General features: G+C 36.7%; 2 protein-coding genes across 5 annotated transcripts in view; one reads left to right on the top strand and one right to left on the bottom strand.

The window, feature by feature from the left end:
- The window catches only part of LOC148428205 (SRSF protein kinase 3), a 28,828-nt gene extending 13,401 nt beyond the window's left edge, over window positions 1-15,427 (top strand). Inside the window, exon 15 of the transcript XR_015868609.1 lies at window positions 14,816-15,427. The gene's annotated coding sequence lies outside the window, so the exon portion shown is untranslated. The remainder of the gene's footprint in view (window positions 1-14,815) is intronic.
- Window positions 10,274-17,209, bottom strand: part of lhfpl4a (LHFPL tetraspan subfamily member 4a) — a 31,830-nt gene continuing 24,894 nt past the window's right edge. For all 4 annotated transcript variants that reach the window (XM_088441278.1, XM_088441270.1, XM_088441287.1 and 1 more), the window contains 3 exons: window positions 14,797-15,033; window positions 13,039-13,055; window positions 10,274-10,600 (listed from right to left, as the gene is read on the bottom strand). In XM_088441278.1, the coding sequence (XP_088297404.1) occupies window positions 10,547-10,600; window positions 13,039-13,055; window positions 14,797-15,033 (308 nt within the window). In that variant the 3' untranslated portion in view covers window positions 10,274-10,546. The remainder of the gene's footprint in view (window positions 10,601-13,038; window positions 13,056-14,796; window positions 15,034-17,209) is intronic.

Raw genomic sequence — 17,209 nt, 5'->3', positions numbered from 1 at the left:
TCTGGGTTAAAAACTCAATATTTTAGATACACATTACAATTTAGTAATATGAAGGGCTTACCAGTTTATGTAAGGACCCTAATCGTGTTATTGATTTCTCACAATAGTTAAGAAACAGCTGATATGTGAATCAAGCGTAACATGTAATTTATATGTTATATGTGCATAATCGTTAGTAAAATTCAGAGAAAATCACCTGTAAACTATTTGCAAAACAGTCCTGCGGGCTACTCATGAGATATTTGGGGGCAACCCGGTACCTGAGGGCACCACGTTGGTGACCCCTGCCCTATATATATTTGGGTTCACATGTGCCTCAACCTTACCCCACCTCACCCCACCATGCCGAATCCTAACAAAATTAAATTCCCACTACTTCCAATGTGGGTAAAATGTGTCAAAATCACAAATGGGCTTATTGATTCATAGATTTATCTACAGTATATGAAAATTTCCAAAAATAGACCTGTCATTCGAGACTGTGCTTTATAATCCGGCGCGGCTTGAAAAATACGGTATATGGTTTCGGTCTCAACGGGGCTTTCACTCTCAATCCATCCTTGCATCCCTGGATGTGTGTGAGCTTGTTCGCCGTGCAAAAATGAAATATAAAAACACGAACAGTCAGTTGATTTCCCCCTTGTGGAATTATAATAAGTATTATACACGAAAATCAAAACAATCGGCAGCGACCACAGCCGCCTCCTCACAAAGTCTTGAATTCCGTCACCAAGGGTAACATCTTTGTTGTTGCCACACAGCAAGAAAAATGTTGGCCCACTCCTGTGTGGCGTCAAGAAGAAAATGTCGAGCCCCGGAAGGAGCGAGAACCTTACCGCCGGCGTTCTGTTCAGCGAGCATGACGAGTCGTGTTTCGCCCGTGAACATTTACGAGCATCCCTTCATTTTTGCTCTTTTGTAGTCTGAGCCTATCCCAGCTAACATAGTACAAAAGAGTCTTCGTCCAATCACAGGGCAAACATAAAGAGACACCATCTTTGAAATGTCTCATTGGCACAGTCGCCGAGTAGTAATTCAACTTATGTTTGCATTTATGGAAGTCTAGTTACATGGTTAGACCCTCCTCAATAACATATTTAATTCAGTTAAAGCGCATGGAACATTTACGCAGACGTAAATATGATGACAAGCATCCTTCGGTGGTCGGGGCGCGGCGGGTCGAAGCGAGCCAAGCTGAACTGTGGTCCACCTGAACTTTAAACAAATTTAAGCGCCCGGCTTGTGGAATGCAATATTGCGGGGAGGCCAAGTAGGACCACACAGACACAGCGCGAGAACCAAAATACGTTTTGATTGTTTGGAACTGATTTTTTGGGGTTGAAAACTTGTACAATGTAAGGGGCCTTTAAGATGAAGTTGAGCTTAATGATTTTCTTCTTTCTTTGATATTCTGACATAAAATTCCATTTAGATTATTATCTCAGTTTTTTGTGGAGGTGCATCTATATTAGGGTTCTTGAAAGTAACGTTTACATTCTTTTCAGCAAACTAAAACATTTCTCAAGGGTCTAATATATATAATATAATATAATTCAATGAGTGTCATTTTTTTAGTCAGAGTCTGACGAAAGTGTTACACAGTTTTCCAGAGTCAATACTGATGAAAGTTCCATCAGTATTGGCTCCAGAAAATTGCGAGACTGGCACACATTTCTCAGAATCTGACCAAGAAAATGCAGCCGAATTTATTGGGTGATGAATGGAAGATAAAACAGCTGTCAACAAGGCTCGGTCATGTCTCCGCCCCCTGTTAGCAAATGTAGGCTGTGTGCACGGTGTCTCAGCAAATAATTTTACTGTGCTGTTTTAAGCTTTCTTTATTGCAACCAGTGAAATTATTTTGTATAGGGTTGAAAGTGTTCTTCTTCGTTGAATAGCTTTTTTGTCATTCTGGTCATAGAATATATACTTACACTTCATATGAGGATTTTTTTGAACCTGGACAAAGTTTCATGATAAACAACATCTGAGGAGTATTAGAGGAATAACATACCCATAGAATACAAATTACTTAGCTTTAGTCAGAAACCCATTTTAGAATTTAATTTGGAAGTTACAAAAAATACAGTTTGTTTTAATATTTAGTAAATAAAAAAAAAATCATAGTGCAATGCTTCTAGTACTAATAATGACACTTTATTTTCATTTAATTATAATTTTTAATTTGGTCATATTTATGCATTTATTTAGATTGTACCTTTTGCCTAAGGGTGTCAACAGAGTGAGCTCAGTTAATTACAGTCATATTTGAAGTATTGTTTTGTTTTAATAGCGTTAAGCAATTTTTCACTCTCTAACGTGATGCTTTGTGTATACTGATTAGCTCAGGTATTATGCAGCAGGCTTCTTGTGCTTGAGATGACAAAGGTCAATCAAATCCTGAAGAGGACACTGATTGGCTGTCCTTGTTCGACATGACCTGATAAGCTTCTTTGTTGGTCTGATGAATGGTAAGTAAATTGAACTAAAAATGCCTTGAGAAGGAGCTTGCTTACCAGAAAAGCAGCTCAAGTTTAGCCTAACACATAAATGCAAAGCAGCAATATAGCAAAACGTTTAATCAAAATCAACTAGCGAACACTCTGCATTTGAGCGAGTCGACGACAGACAATAATTTTTTTCAGTTTTGTTTTCTAATCGTTCGTCGAGTGATAAAGGAAAACCACGCAATTTAATGCTGAAGCACCAGATGGTAAATGGTTACAATTGCATGTTAAAGAAAATAAAGGACTGAAAACACATTTTCTTCTGTAAATTAAATTTAATTATTATTATGAATTTAATTTAAGATTAATTTACAGAAAAAATGTGTGATCTGCCGCAATAATACTAATAAATAAAAATAAAAATAATGTTTCTAAATAGTCCTTAACCTGATTAATAAATTACACATTCTAATTAATTAATCTCTCAAAAGTCAGCACCAATTTCAACCTTGCACTTTTCTTCCGGGAAATCGCAAATTGCCCATTATATGAATCACGAGGCACCATCACACCAAGACAGCAGTTTTGAATGTAAAATATTTTTATTTGACCCTCTCAAAATGTGTTAACAGAAATCGTCATAGTGAGTTGTAATACTATTCACATATAGGAATTAAATAGACAATATAACGTCAAAATTAAAATCAGCAACATGTCAGCATAAACCATGAAAAGCAACAAAACTCATTTCAGACTCGTGAACTGCAAAGTAAATTCATAAACGGACTTTTTTCACTTCTTTTTTTTTTTTTTAATCCCTGTGCAGTAATTTTCTTCCACATCATCCTCGCAGTATTTTAGCTTAGTTATGTCAAACTCCTTGTAGTATGATAACTGAGTGATCGTGCAATATTGAAATTTGAAGTGTTGTCACTATCTGGGTGCAATTTCAGCTCCCTCGTGTCTTTTTGTCAATGCTTTCTCTTTGATAAAAAAAAAGAAAAAATACCGCACAAGGGTTAAATCCATACATTTTAGGGGTGTTGAATTCAACAGGAAATCGGGAGCCAAAATGAATAGAGAAAATAACGTTGTGACAGAACAACGACCATCATACAAAAGCACAGCAAATGGAAACCTTAACATAAAGCTAAGGATAGAGCAACACGTTATTCAAAGCAAAAATACTCACACAATCATTTGGTAACGCAAACCAAACCAACCGAATTTTTAGAAAAGGCAAAACAAGATGATTTCTTTTTCTCATGTAACACATGATATTTCGGCCACATTTGAAGAACAGAAAAGTCAACAAGAATCCCACTCGACGTTAGTCGTCATTGCCCGGTAGCCCTCCCGCCCCTCCCCGACAACATTTCTTTATACATGATATTGCATGACAAAACAGTTCAAAGACATTTACACCGTGAGCAAACTTTTGGGGGAAATCGGAAAATGCTCCCCCACAAAGATTTTTGTCTCAGAATTTACGTTTAAGTTGTTGAATTCAAAAACAGAGGAACCCACCCCCCTTCCCAAAATCAAAGCGATTCATCGGAGCGGACATCTTGGTTATTGAGTTCATTTGCACAACTCCAAACCGAGTGGACCCCAAATTTGCGGTCAGATCCGTTTTGCGTCATTGGAGCGCTCAGTGGGAGTTTCGTAGTCTTTTAGTAGAAAAAAAAACACTACAGTGTCACTACTTGTTTTGCTGGTTCTGCACCACATCTGGATCGAGAGTTCTTAGAGGCACCTGGAGTAGTAGAAAGATGTGCTCATCAGGGTTAAGATAGCGTCCGTTCCTCGTTAAGGTTGATTTCCATTCTCGGGATTGGAAAAAGAAAAAAAAAAAAAAAAATGGACCACCGGCTCGGAAGTCCGAACAGGACTACGTAAGCCTCTTTCGAGTTTTTGTTCACTCCCTTAGATTTTTTTTTTCTTTCGTTGGTTTTTTTGCAAGATGTCCCGGAGCCTTAAAAGTATTCCCGAATGAGAAGAGGGTAAGAAAATCCTGATATATTCCCTATCAAGACACATGACCATCGAATGGAAAAATGTCCACGCTTAGGTGTCGGCGTGTGAACCGTTTCTCCAGAAAGCATAAAGAAGAAAAAAAAAAGTTCCCTACAAGGTCTTTACATATGATCATGATTTGCACACAGTTCGTCGGCGGTTTCCAATCAAAGCTTGGCGCTGCGATATTTGATGAGGCGAAAATCGTGACAGCGAGATTAGATTCAGCATGAGGGCTATTCTCATATTGCCTGCTTGAACCAGCTTGTAAACTCGTCGATCCAAACGTGTCAAAAGGAACCGACCGGGCTCCCTGGACACAATCGTTTCCATTATGAGCCGTTAATCCAGCGCTGTGTATACAGCTTCCTGAGAATTAGCTAGCGAGCGTCCAAAAAGAAGCACGCGTCTCGGAGCGTATCTAGCTATCTGCTCATGGCTGTAACTGGACTGTAAAAAGCAAAGGTTCCTGCGGAGTAGGCCTGATTTGCCTAATCTTCAAAATTGGCGTCTTGATTCGTTTACGGTGAACGTGTACAGCGGGTACGGAGTAAAGGTGACTTGTCGGACAAAGCCGCGGATGTCGGCGGCGAGAAAATATCTCCCTAAGGTTGTCCAGGTCCAAAATTATGGCGTTATATTTGTGCCACGATTACGAGCGCGCGAAAAAAAATTTGAGCTGAGAAAATCCAACTGAGCGAGCGAAAACAGATTTTGAGCGCAAGATAAAAACTATTGTGCGCGTAATGATGAGCGTTTGAGCGCGCGCCGATGGAGTTTGAACACAGAAAAAGAAATTGCTCGCTCAAAATTTCTTTTTGCTCGCTCGGGATAGCCCTCACTCGCTCAACATTGAGCTATCGCTCGCTCGAGTCGCCCTCTGCGCTGCTTGCGCAGCTCGGTATCCAATGAGATTGCTTCTACGCTATCCGTTGACGCACTCTCGTTTTGCCCTGTGTTCACCTGGAAAGGGCAAACCAGAGTACGATGTTGAGCGAGGGAGCGAGGAGTATCGCGGGCGAGAGCGAGATGTTGAGCGCCAGAATGCTATTGCGAGCGAGCAAAAAGGAATTTTGAGCGAGAAACTTCTTTTCAAGAACTTTTTTTCTGCGCTCAAAATCTGTTTTCGCTCGCTCAGTTTTATTTTCAACGCTCAAAATTTTTTTCCCGCGCGCTCGGAATTGTGGCACAAATATAACGCCATACAAAATTGGGTTAAGGTAAACGATCGCCCTTTTGGATACAGTGGACCTTCGGGACTTGAACGCAGGGTATGTTTCAACATCGTTGTCCGTTTGGATGGAAAAAAACACGAAAATTGATAGTCCTCAGAAGCATTTCTTTGGGTTTTCGTGAGCTAAAACTAAGGAAATTAGACGCTAATCGGCTTTAGCAATATTAGCTTGATTCTTCCACGGGCAGCGGCTTGAAAACGTCACAGATGAAAGTCAGACCAAAGCCACACAAAATATTTCTGCGGTGGATTCATCATCATAAGACAAGTCAACTACTGTAATTGATTTTTATTGCTTTAATCATTGAGAATGATAGCTTAGCAACGTCTTAGCTTGAAAAACTAGCCGAGGCTAGCGCGTAATCATCCAACGCTCACCCCATAAATGCACAGGCATTAATAATAATGAAGAATGAATTCTTAATTTTAATAATAAGTGCTTTTTGGTGAAAGTAAACTATTTATAGCCTGGAACATATTCGCATCTGCAGTTAGCCTTCAGTCCAGTTTAGCGCCAGGTTTTTTTTTTGTCTGTTTAGTCATGTGGCGGCTCGTTTGATATAAATATTTTTGATTCCCCCCAGGTGGCGGTCTTGGTTTAAGGTAGTGATGGGCAAATGGAGCCTCATAAACCACTTTTGATTTTCATGCCTTTGCATTGAACTAGCCTTAATTTTATAAATCAAGAGCACCACCTAGAGTGCAGAAAAAAATCACAAGCGGTTCACGAGACCTCATTTCCCCATCACTAATTATCGTATCAGTCCAAATAAAAAAACTACACAAGAAACTGGACATATGTCAATTTTAACCCCTGGTTGTCTAGGGGTTTTTCACTAGCCTGGCCTTATTATCACCAAACTCGGGCTGATTTCAAATATCATCAAATATAAATATATATTTTATTTTAACCTCTCAAAATGTTCAGTGGCATTAGCCCTATCTTTACATATATGAATTTGTTGGGAGGGGGGGACCCCTTTATGCACAAAAATGTTAAAAATGTGGCAATAGCAAAAGTAACTACGCTGTATATTTATAATGTTATGGTGTTAAAATAGAAATACTTATTACATCATATTTAGAGTATTATGACTTTTGAAGACTTTTGCATTATGGGAGTCCAGGCTAAGCCAATCATTTAAGTCATTGAAAGCTTTGAATTGTCATGAATTGGCTGCTAGCCCCACCCGGTGGTTTTGGGGTGTCAAGACAAAAGTTTCTATTGCACCCAGTTTGTGAGTTGCCGTTGAAAGGATTAATGCAAAAATCAGGGGAAATGCATCATAAAACATCGGGTTATCAATACATTCAATATTTCCAATTTTGAATGGCAGTAAATGAGCCCGACATGGGCTAAATTTGACACCGTTAGGAAGAAAGTCGTCATGTCTTGACAATATTTGCAGTATTTTAGCCTTTTGTACGTTTTTCTTTTAATATCGCGCATCAAAAAAGACTCAACATTTCCCCCAGCGGTTAAACAAGTAAAAAAAAAAAATTAAAGTCCTTTCATTGAGTGTTTGTTCAAACGTTCAAGTTCCAAGGGCCCACTGCATTTGACAAAGGCCTACTGCCACCATGGTTCCTACACCCGTGCCATTATACAAAGTACGCTCTGCCAAAGCACACATTTGAAATGTCTCGTGGCATTCACACGTTGCTGGTGCAGCAGAAACAAGAGCTACATCTTCACTGGAGCAGGAGCGTCGCAAACTTATGCGGTACAAAGCTGTTATCATTAGCGTCATTTGTTTGGAGTTGTCGGAATAGCTTTTTACCCGGAAAGTTGTCTTCTCCCTTTCTCCTCTCGGTTTTTAAAAGGGTGCAAATCCAGGATTTGTCCACATGCATAACACATGAACCTCGATGTGAAAATGGCGTAACGATACCGAGATCGGATTCTATCAGATTTCTGGTGCCGAGTGACAGCAGAAGAAAATATTAAGAAACTTGATGATGCGACACAATGGTCGGATTTGTTGTGAAAAAAAATTCCGCTAATGGGATTTTGTGGGAAATTGAACAAAAACATCAGCTAATTTTATTCTACAGTTGAAACGATTCTCCATTCATTAGCATGCACAAATCTCACGAGTCAAAACATAAATAAATAATTTAAAAAAAAAAGGATCCAACAGCTGCAGAATGCCTGGATGCATTTTGCTACAAAAATAGCAAAACTGTCATTTTTCTTCCAATCATAGCGCAAGTACAAAATTCGTCTCATGAATGACCCCTGACCTTTTGTACAGTGACGTGAGGGAAGGGGAGAAATGATTGACTAGGAAATTTGTGAGTAGGAATTGTCATTTTTCAAATAGTGTAGGGAAAACTAAATTTGTGATTGCAAAATCAGAAGCCCTTTACCGTATGGGTAGAGTTAAAAAGTCTTGCAAAATGGGTAGTAAAAAGTGGTTAACTATTTTCAAATATTTTTCCTCCCATGTAACTTGAGTTAATCTTTACCATCAAGGCCATTCGAAAAATGTGCGATGGATTTGTGCAGCATTGATAAAACATAAATGAATCGTAATCATTTATTTCCGGCATTTGTGGTCTCGCTTTGTTTGTTTTGATAGTTATATAATTTTAACTAATTCTGATGCAGTAGTAACTGAAAAATCTGAGATTTAATGTTACGAATTTTATAAATCCTTGTTTTGAATTGTCGCATTGTTTTAGTTCCCGTTTAACACAAGCAAACGTGTTGTTGCTAACTGGAGTCTCATGAAGCACTTTAAATTTTTTTTTGTTCCTCTAGATGGCACTCTTGATTTAAAGATGCAGTAGAAATTCAATGCAATTCATTTTAAAGCAAGAGCACATCTAAAGAACTAAAAAGCATCACAGGAGGCCTCGTTTTCCCATCGATATTTTTAACTATGACTCATAACAATTTTTGTAAGCGTGAGCTAGCTAATCAACATTAAAAGCGAAATATGGACAAGAAAGCCTAAAATTTGCAATTTGGTACTGCCTTTATCAGCAATGGTGCAGAATGTTTATATTGCGCTGACTCGAGCAGCTTTTGGCGTTCATAAATGATATCTCCTGGGACTGCTGCAGGAACACCTGCTTGTCCAGTGAGCGCTTTCAGCCTCTCGCTGACTGGAGCCGTAAAGGTAAAGAAATCTCGGTGTTATGGACTTACATATCCCAGATATACTGTACTCTTGACGGCAAAGTCTGCATTAAGAATTGAGGTTTAAGAAAAACTGGGCTGCTGTAGCAAAAAGCGTTATACTGAAGATGTTAAATTAATTTTGTTAAGTGTTTTTATATATATATATATATATATGTATATATATATATATTATATATATATATATATATATATACATATATATATATATATATATATATATATATATATATATATATATATATATATATATATATTAGTGTTTTCAAGCTATTATAATTTTTATTATTATTATTATTATTTTTTCCTCCAAATTAATTGCTACATTTTTCCCTAATTAATGAAAATTAATGGAATTTACTTGATTAAAGTTGAGTAAAAAAGTGTTACTCAAATGTATATGATAGATTTGTTAATTTAAAAAAAAGTTTCTAAATTTGTTGCGTTTATTATATATATATATATATATATATATATATATATATATATATATATATATATATATATATATATATATATATATATATATATATATTAGTGTTGTCAAACTATTATAATTTTTTTCCTCCAAATTAACTGCAAAATTTTTCCACAATTAATGAAAATTAATGGAATTTACTTGGAGTTAATGAAAAAAAAAATAATCAAATTAAAAATGTTCAATTTCCACTAGTAAATCTGAGGCCTTGTTACAGGTATTTTTCGTATAGTCTTTGTCATAGAAACAACACTGAAAACCTCCCATTTCTACTGTACGTCTAGTGCAGCCAATCAAAACTCCAGCAGCGTTTGCAAGGCCCTGTAGAGGTAACTTGAGCAGAGTGATTTCTTTTAAGATGGCAGCAAAAGGTCATCCAACTAATTCAGTGTTTGAACTTGGCGTTGTAAATTTCCCAGCTTGTTTATTTTTCCAATGAAACTCTCTGAAAGTAAAACTACTACAAAACGTCCGTTTCGTGACGTTTCTTGTTCAGCTTCCGCGGGATGTAAACAGAAATGAGTTAATTTTTTTAACGCTTTGTAAAACACTTCCAACACAGCCCCAGTCCTAATATATATATATATATATATATATATATATATATATATATATATATATATATATATATATATATATATATATATATCAAAAAGAATGTATAATATTTACAGTGTTTGGCATCTACAGCAGAAATTCTTCCCAAGATGTTAGTATGTTAAGGAACTCTTTGAAGGTCTATCACATTACTGTAGATGAAGAGCCAGCTGCTCTGGATGTTTGATCGTGTTCGGCCATATTGCCATTTTCAACTCAACAGCTGTACAGGGACTTTCGTTCATCGCTTATAAAGATGTATAGAAAAACACGCAGATGACGCTGCAAAATGATGGTCCCAGTTAAATCATAGACAAACAAGATGGTTTTTTCATATTAAGAGTTTCACACATAAATCAAGACAGTAAATGTATTCGTTGAGAAAGTCAAGTGTTCAAGCCACTATACATGTTCTTTTTTTCCCCCCAAAATATAGTTTATCCCAGTGAACTTTGTTGTTGTTAATTTAGTTTTTTTGTTTTTTATCTTACATAATCCTGTACACTTGGTGTCTGTATTGACATTGGGTGATATCCTGATCATTGGAAAGAAGAGAAACAGAGAAGAGGGAGAAGAAGAGAAAGGGAGAGGAATAGTAGAAGAGAAGATGTCCAGTGCGAAGGTCATCCTCAGTGAAGACGTTGGACCCCATACCTTGGCTCTCTTCTATCCCGAACCTCAATCTAAAAAATTGAAATATAAAAAACAACAACAAACATAGTCAAAAACTGCTGCGTTGTCATTCAATTTTAGAACATACTGAACAGTGGGATAATATGTCGATGTGTCAAACACAAAAAAAAACTAGGAGAAATTGTTACTTTTTTTGGGGATTATTTGTGCGGTGTGAAAATGTCCGTGTTTGTAATCCTACTTTGTAATCTAACCTTAGTTTTAAACCCCTTTTTGAATCCCTAACTCTTGTTTGACACCCTATTTAAAACCCCAAATCCAATTTGAAACCCAAGTTTAAAACCCGACATTGAAATGCTAATTTCACTACGAAACCCTTACACTACGTAGAAAACCCAAGACCCTATTTTGAGCTTGAGACCCTGCTTCAAAACCCTAACATTAGTTATAAACCTTATTTAGAAACCCTAACTCTAGTAAGAGACCCTATTTAAAACCACAAAAGAAATTTGAGACCATATTTTGAAATCCTAACTCTAATTTGAAGCCCTAGTTTAAAACTCTAACATGAGTTTTACACCCTATTCTACAACACTAACATTAGTTTAAAATCCTATTTTGAAACCCTAACTCTAGTTTTACACCCTATTCTACGACACTAACATTAGTTTAATACCCTATTTTGAAATCCTAACTCTAGTCTGAGACCCATATATATATATATATATATATATATATATATATATATATATATATATATATATATATATATATAGAGAGAGAGAGAGAGAGAGAGAGAGAGAGAGAGAGAGAGAGAGAGAGAGACTACTAGCAAGATAGCTAGCTAGTGAGATAGCTAGCTAGCGGCATAGATAATTAGCTAGCAATCTAGCTAAATAAATAGAAAGCTAGCTAAATAGACAGACAGGCAGATAGATAGATAGATAGATAGATAGATAGATAGATAGATAGATAGATAGATAGGTAGGTAGGTAGGTAGGTAGGTAGGTAGGTAGGTAGGTAGGTAGGTAGGTAGGTAGGTAGGTAGGTAGATAGATAGATAGATAGATAGATAGATAGATAGATAGATAGATAGATAGATAGATAGATAGATAGATAGATAGATAGATAGATAGATAGACAGACAGACAGACAGACAGACTACTAGCAAGATAGCTAGCTAGTGAGATAGCTAGCTAGCGGCATAGATAGATAATTAGCTAGCAAGCTAGCTAAATAAATAGAAAGCTAGCTAAATAGACAGACAGGCAGATAGATAGATAGATAGATAGATAGATAGATAGATAGATAGATAGATAGATAGATAGATAGATAGATAGATAGATAGATAGATAGATAGATAGATAGATAGATAGATAGATAGATAGATAGATAGATAGATAGATAGATAGATAGAGAGCAGATGGTAGTTTTGGGCATGTTTTGTTTTTCTGCCCCATTCTCCTGCACGGGCTCCTCTTGGGAGCGCCTAGCGCGCTTTCCCGTGAGTAGCTACCAAAGACAAATTCACAACTTGCTCCAGTCCTTTTATCTGCTTAATTTGCCATGAAATTAAACTCTTTGGCATTCAGATGATTCATTATTTCGGAGCCAGGGTAATACCTGTATTAAACCCCTTCAATAAGTCCTCCCTCTTCCACACATGCACACACACACACACACACACACTTTGGAATTCAGCACAGAGAAATGATGAATCACAATATCACAGCAACACCTGTTCTAAAAACGCCATTTTTTTTAGACTTTGTACGGAAATTAATGCACTCCAATGAGGCTAAAAATCCAAAGATGCTGAAAGAGCTTTTTATCAAGTTTTGACTAAACACTTTTTATGTTAATTAAAACCCAGATTCTCCCCCATACTAGAATGGATAGACCCAACTTGTCATGTGCCACCTCTCGTTACCTGTCAAGTTCATGATTTATTTTTGTGAACACATCTCTACTATGATCCTAAAAGAGGACACTTTAAGTTGAATATTTTTCTGTGGACAAATTCTTTTTGTCAGACACTTTATATGATTTTTTTGTGGAAAAATATTTCAATTAGGACCACATTGAATAGGCGATAACAGTAATTAATTTTTATTTACTATTTTTGAACTTTTTTATTTAAATTTTGGTCGGCATTGGATGAGCCTAACACAGTTTAATTTTTTACTATTTTTGGACAAAATTTGGACGTTATTGGCTAAACACCACACAAGTTTCAACCACAGTTTCTGAGCAACATTTTGACCACATCAGTTTTCAACTCCAATTTCTGTTCTGAATCACGTCTAAGACATTTGGATCAAATTTAGCGTCCAGAATGTCCAAAACTAATTGTCCACCACCACTCCAGGAATTATAAAAATTGGTATTTTGATATATTCACCAGGGGTGTGTTCACTTTCTATATACATATTTGACATTTTTTCACAGATATAAAGATGCAACTGACAAAGCAAAAATCCTTACTTACCCTGGACACAGCAAAATCTGAAAAGACACAAACGGGACAACGGTGTTGGCATGTAGGCAAATAAAAGTGGAAGAAAGTGCATACTTGTGCAAAACATGAATATGCTTATGTAAGTTAACCTCTAACTCATTGTTTACAGCTGAATGACGACATTCATATATATATATATATATATATATATATATATATATATATATATATATACAGTATATATATATATATATATATATATATATATATATATATATATATATATATGCTGTTTTTTGTAACAATATGAATCTAGTTTCCTAATTATTGACAGAGGGCTATTTCATTTTCTATGAACATAAAAACAGAAGGGGAGGAAAAGGAAGTTGGCACAGCTGATGAAGCAATAGATCCATTCAGTACTAAAAAAAAAAAAGTGGGGTTAATCAGATAAAAACAGAAAGACACGCCCACGCACTGGAATATCTCCAGTTACCATGGAAACCATCAGGGATCCATCGGAGAAGTGAGACATCTTATGTCACAATCCTCCCTCTTTATCTCGCAGTCTCATCCTCTTCCTCTTTTCTGCTTTACTCCATCTCGCTCCCTATCTATTGAAAAAAAAACGTACACTGTGGCGCCATTACTGCCACTCTTGCGGCATGGCGTCACACTGTTTGTCTTTTCTCCAGCTGATTACCAGCCTTTCTTTTGGTGTCCTATTCAAGATCATTTTCTTTCATTCCTTTCCTCCAGTATTCTGCTTTCACCCGGCTTAACGAGTCGAATTCAAGCATCCTGATGCAACTTTGTGCAAACTGTCAAGAGTAGCACCGAGGGGGCCTCTCCAAGCTTCTGAATGCTGCGCCGAAACTAAAAGGGAGAAATTAAGGAATTCTTGTCATTGTTTCAGATTTGAAAACCTACAAGAAATATGTGCGGTAATTTGAGCCTTTTTGGCTCATTTCGTTCCCGCAGTATTTTAACCAACTCCTACTAATGTGATAACTTATTGGTTGCGCCATGTTGAACTCTGAAATGTTGTCACCATCTGGGTGAAATTTCAGCTACCTGGTGTCCTCTTTCAATGCTTTCCCTTTGATGTGAAATGTATTTGGTATAAAGATCAAAATACAGTGGACCCTCGGGTTACAGCGTCCCTGTCTTACGTTTTTTTCATGTTGCAGTGTGGTATTTAAGGTATTTTCTCCTCTTTGTCGCAAAACTGGAATAATAGCATAAAGAGGGGACGAAAAAACTCACATCGGAACATGAAAAAGACGTAAAAAGACGTAAGGGATGCTGCAACACGGGGGTCCACTGCGCTTGGTATATGTGGCCAGGCTTCAAAACCTCCGGCGATTTGCGTCATCGTGCTACTCTTTTTCCCGCCAAAAACACAGATACCGGTGCCATCATAAGTGGGAGTTCTTTCTGATTGTACACATCAGAGGTGGAAATTCTTTCTTTTTTCTCAATGCGTCCTCTTTGATCTAACAATCAAAGGATCAGACCAATGACCGCACAAGGGTTAATATGCAGCTCGTACTTACTGTATTAAAAGAATATTTTCAGGTTTTCTGGAGGCGCTTGTGATGGGTTGAATGAAAAGATTCAGAGTGTGCACAGTGGAAACTTTGAGGCCAAGCAAAAATTGTTCTGTCAGGATGTTGATTGTGGTTTGATTCTTACAACAAAGCCGACCTTCTCCAATGTGCTCACACTCCAATTGTGAATCATATTTCGAGAAGATAGATTTGTAATGCAAGGAACGCTTGTCTTCACCTTTGTTGTCGATCTGCAGGTCATCCAGGTAAAAATCGTTTTGCCGGTTGCCCAGGACGAAGGCCATTAAGGACAGGACCAGTGCGTTGAGGATGCCCATGATGGCCAACATGTAGGCCCAGCGGACAGAGCAGTCACCCAGAGAATATTTTCCCGTATGCTCCCCGCACATGTCCCGGATGATCTCGGCATCCCATCCATCCGGAAAAATCATGCAGCCCAGGACCAGGCATACTCCTGCATGAATACAAGTAGAAGGGAGGAGATGTAATTAAGAGGATGAAGGGACACGCGAAGGAGCAACAAAACAATCGTAATATTGCTATTTAACAGGATGAATTCAAATCAGTCATGTTACTGTTGTGCTTGTGCAGTATTCAAACAATCCAAGAGCGTCGGTGTGCTTCGTAGTCCAAAATGTATGGTATACCCCCAAAGAGGTGTTTCTCAAGGGGTATATTACATTGTTAATTCAGTTTCTGCAGGTAGCAGTAAATGTATTGCTGTTTCATGCTGTGAGAGAAATGACTGTATTCAAATTAAGAGCAAATTAATTGTAACTTTTGTCCAGACCAAAAATATATATGATTTTATGTACATGTATTTTAAGAGAACAATGGCAAGAAACAAACTAAGAAAAGGAAATAAAAGCATACAAAATCAATTCAAAAGATATTTCACAAGGGATACATAATTGAAAAAAGGTTAAGAACCACTGCCTTTAAACATACTGTAACTAGAATTTAATATTTAATTTATACTTACGTAGCGTATCCGTACCTTTACTTCAATCAATACTTCTATTTTTTCCAGAGTTTTATTGCGTATTTGTTTCATATTTCGGAATTTTACCTCCATTTTCAAAGAATAAAACACAAAGATATACCAGGAAGAGCCCAATGCTTGTGTACTGGTTCCCAGGGCGTGATTTGTGCGCAAGAAAAGCGCTATAGAATATGGATGAGTGGATGTACTCACCGGAAAAACATGAAAACATAACTGACTTATTCAGGTTAACTTGGCCTCGGTACCCTTCTACGTCTTCGCTGCGGCGTTTCAGAGTGATACGTCCCTCACCGCTGCTCAATGGGCTGCGAGAACACTGCTTCTAATGCTTACAACATTTCTTTGTTTGTTAGCCTAAATGATGCTGAGGTGCAATATTCATGCATTAGGATGTGATTATGGAGGGCAAACAAATACGGCAATAACGAGCGCTTGCTGTTACCTTGGCGATGCCCTTCGGTAAATGGGCCAAAGTAGGAAGAGACTAAGTAGTCAGAGACTATCGTGAAATTCGTTAATTCGTCGATCAGAGGACAGATTTGAACCCTGAGTTCCTCTGATTCTTTTTTTCTTAATCTCAAGAGGCTTCGCGTGAATGGACAACAATAACCACCAGGCAAAATCATCACGAGGAAAATCATCCTTTCATTGTCTAGCACAGTGGTTCTCAAATAGGGGAACCAGGGGTACTTCAGGGTACTTCAGGGGGAACTCGAGATTTTAAATAAAACAAACATGCAAAAATCCTTTAAAATAATTGTTGAATTACTTCATTGTTTCAGGAAAATAGAAGTTCATAAGACAAATTGTATATTCAATTTCATTGATGCTAAAACTCTAACCCCCCCCATACTAGAATGGTTTCACCCAAATTGTCATGTGCCACCTCTCCCCTGTCAAGTGAATGATTTATTTCGTGAACACACCTTTACTCTATTCTCAAAAGACAACACTTTAAGATGTTGTTTATAATATTTTTCTGTGGACAAATGTTTATTCATAATTATTTGTTTTGGAGAACAGGTCTGACACGTTATGTTGATTCTCTTTTGGGAGGGGTAAGTATTTATTAATAACTAAGTTAATTGTGATGAGATACTGCAACCCTAAAAAAGGACACTTAAACACTTTATGTTTAATATTTTTCTGTGGACAAACACGCGCACACACAAACACACATATATACAGTATATATATATATATATATATATATATATATATATATATATATATATATATATATATATATATATATATATATATATATATATATATATATATATATATATATATATATATATATATATATATATATATATATATATATATATATATATATATATATATATATATATATATGTGTGTGTGTGTGTGTGTGTGTGTGTGCGTATTTGTCCACAGAAAAATGGCATTTTTTTTTTTTTTTTTTGGTCAGGTCTCACACTTGATTTTTTTTTTTTTTGCGGAGCAATACGTATTAATAATTAAGTTATTTCATTTTGATAACAGAATTCTTCTATGATCCAAAAGAGGCCATTTGAGGTTGATTATTTTTTGCGGATCAATAGATTCAAGAGTTTTATTGTCATAATTTGACCCAAAATTAAGGGTGCGTCTTAATACACAG

Source organism: Hippichthys cyanospilos, chromosome 2 (assembly GCF_059441005.1).
Source record: "Hippichthys cyanospilos isolate Australia breed blue-spotted pipefish chromosome 2, RoL_Hcya_1.0, whole genome shotgun sequence".
In the NCBI taxonomy this organism is placed as follows: domain Eukaryota; kingdom Metazoa; phylum Chordata; class Actinopteri; order Syngnathiformes; family Syngnathidae; genus Hippichthys; species Hippichthys cyanospilos.
The sequence above is the reverse complement of the archived record's forward strand: the minus strand, read 5'-3'. Positions and strand labels throughout refer to the sequence as shown.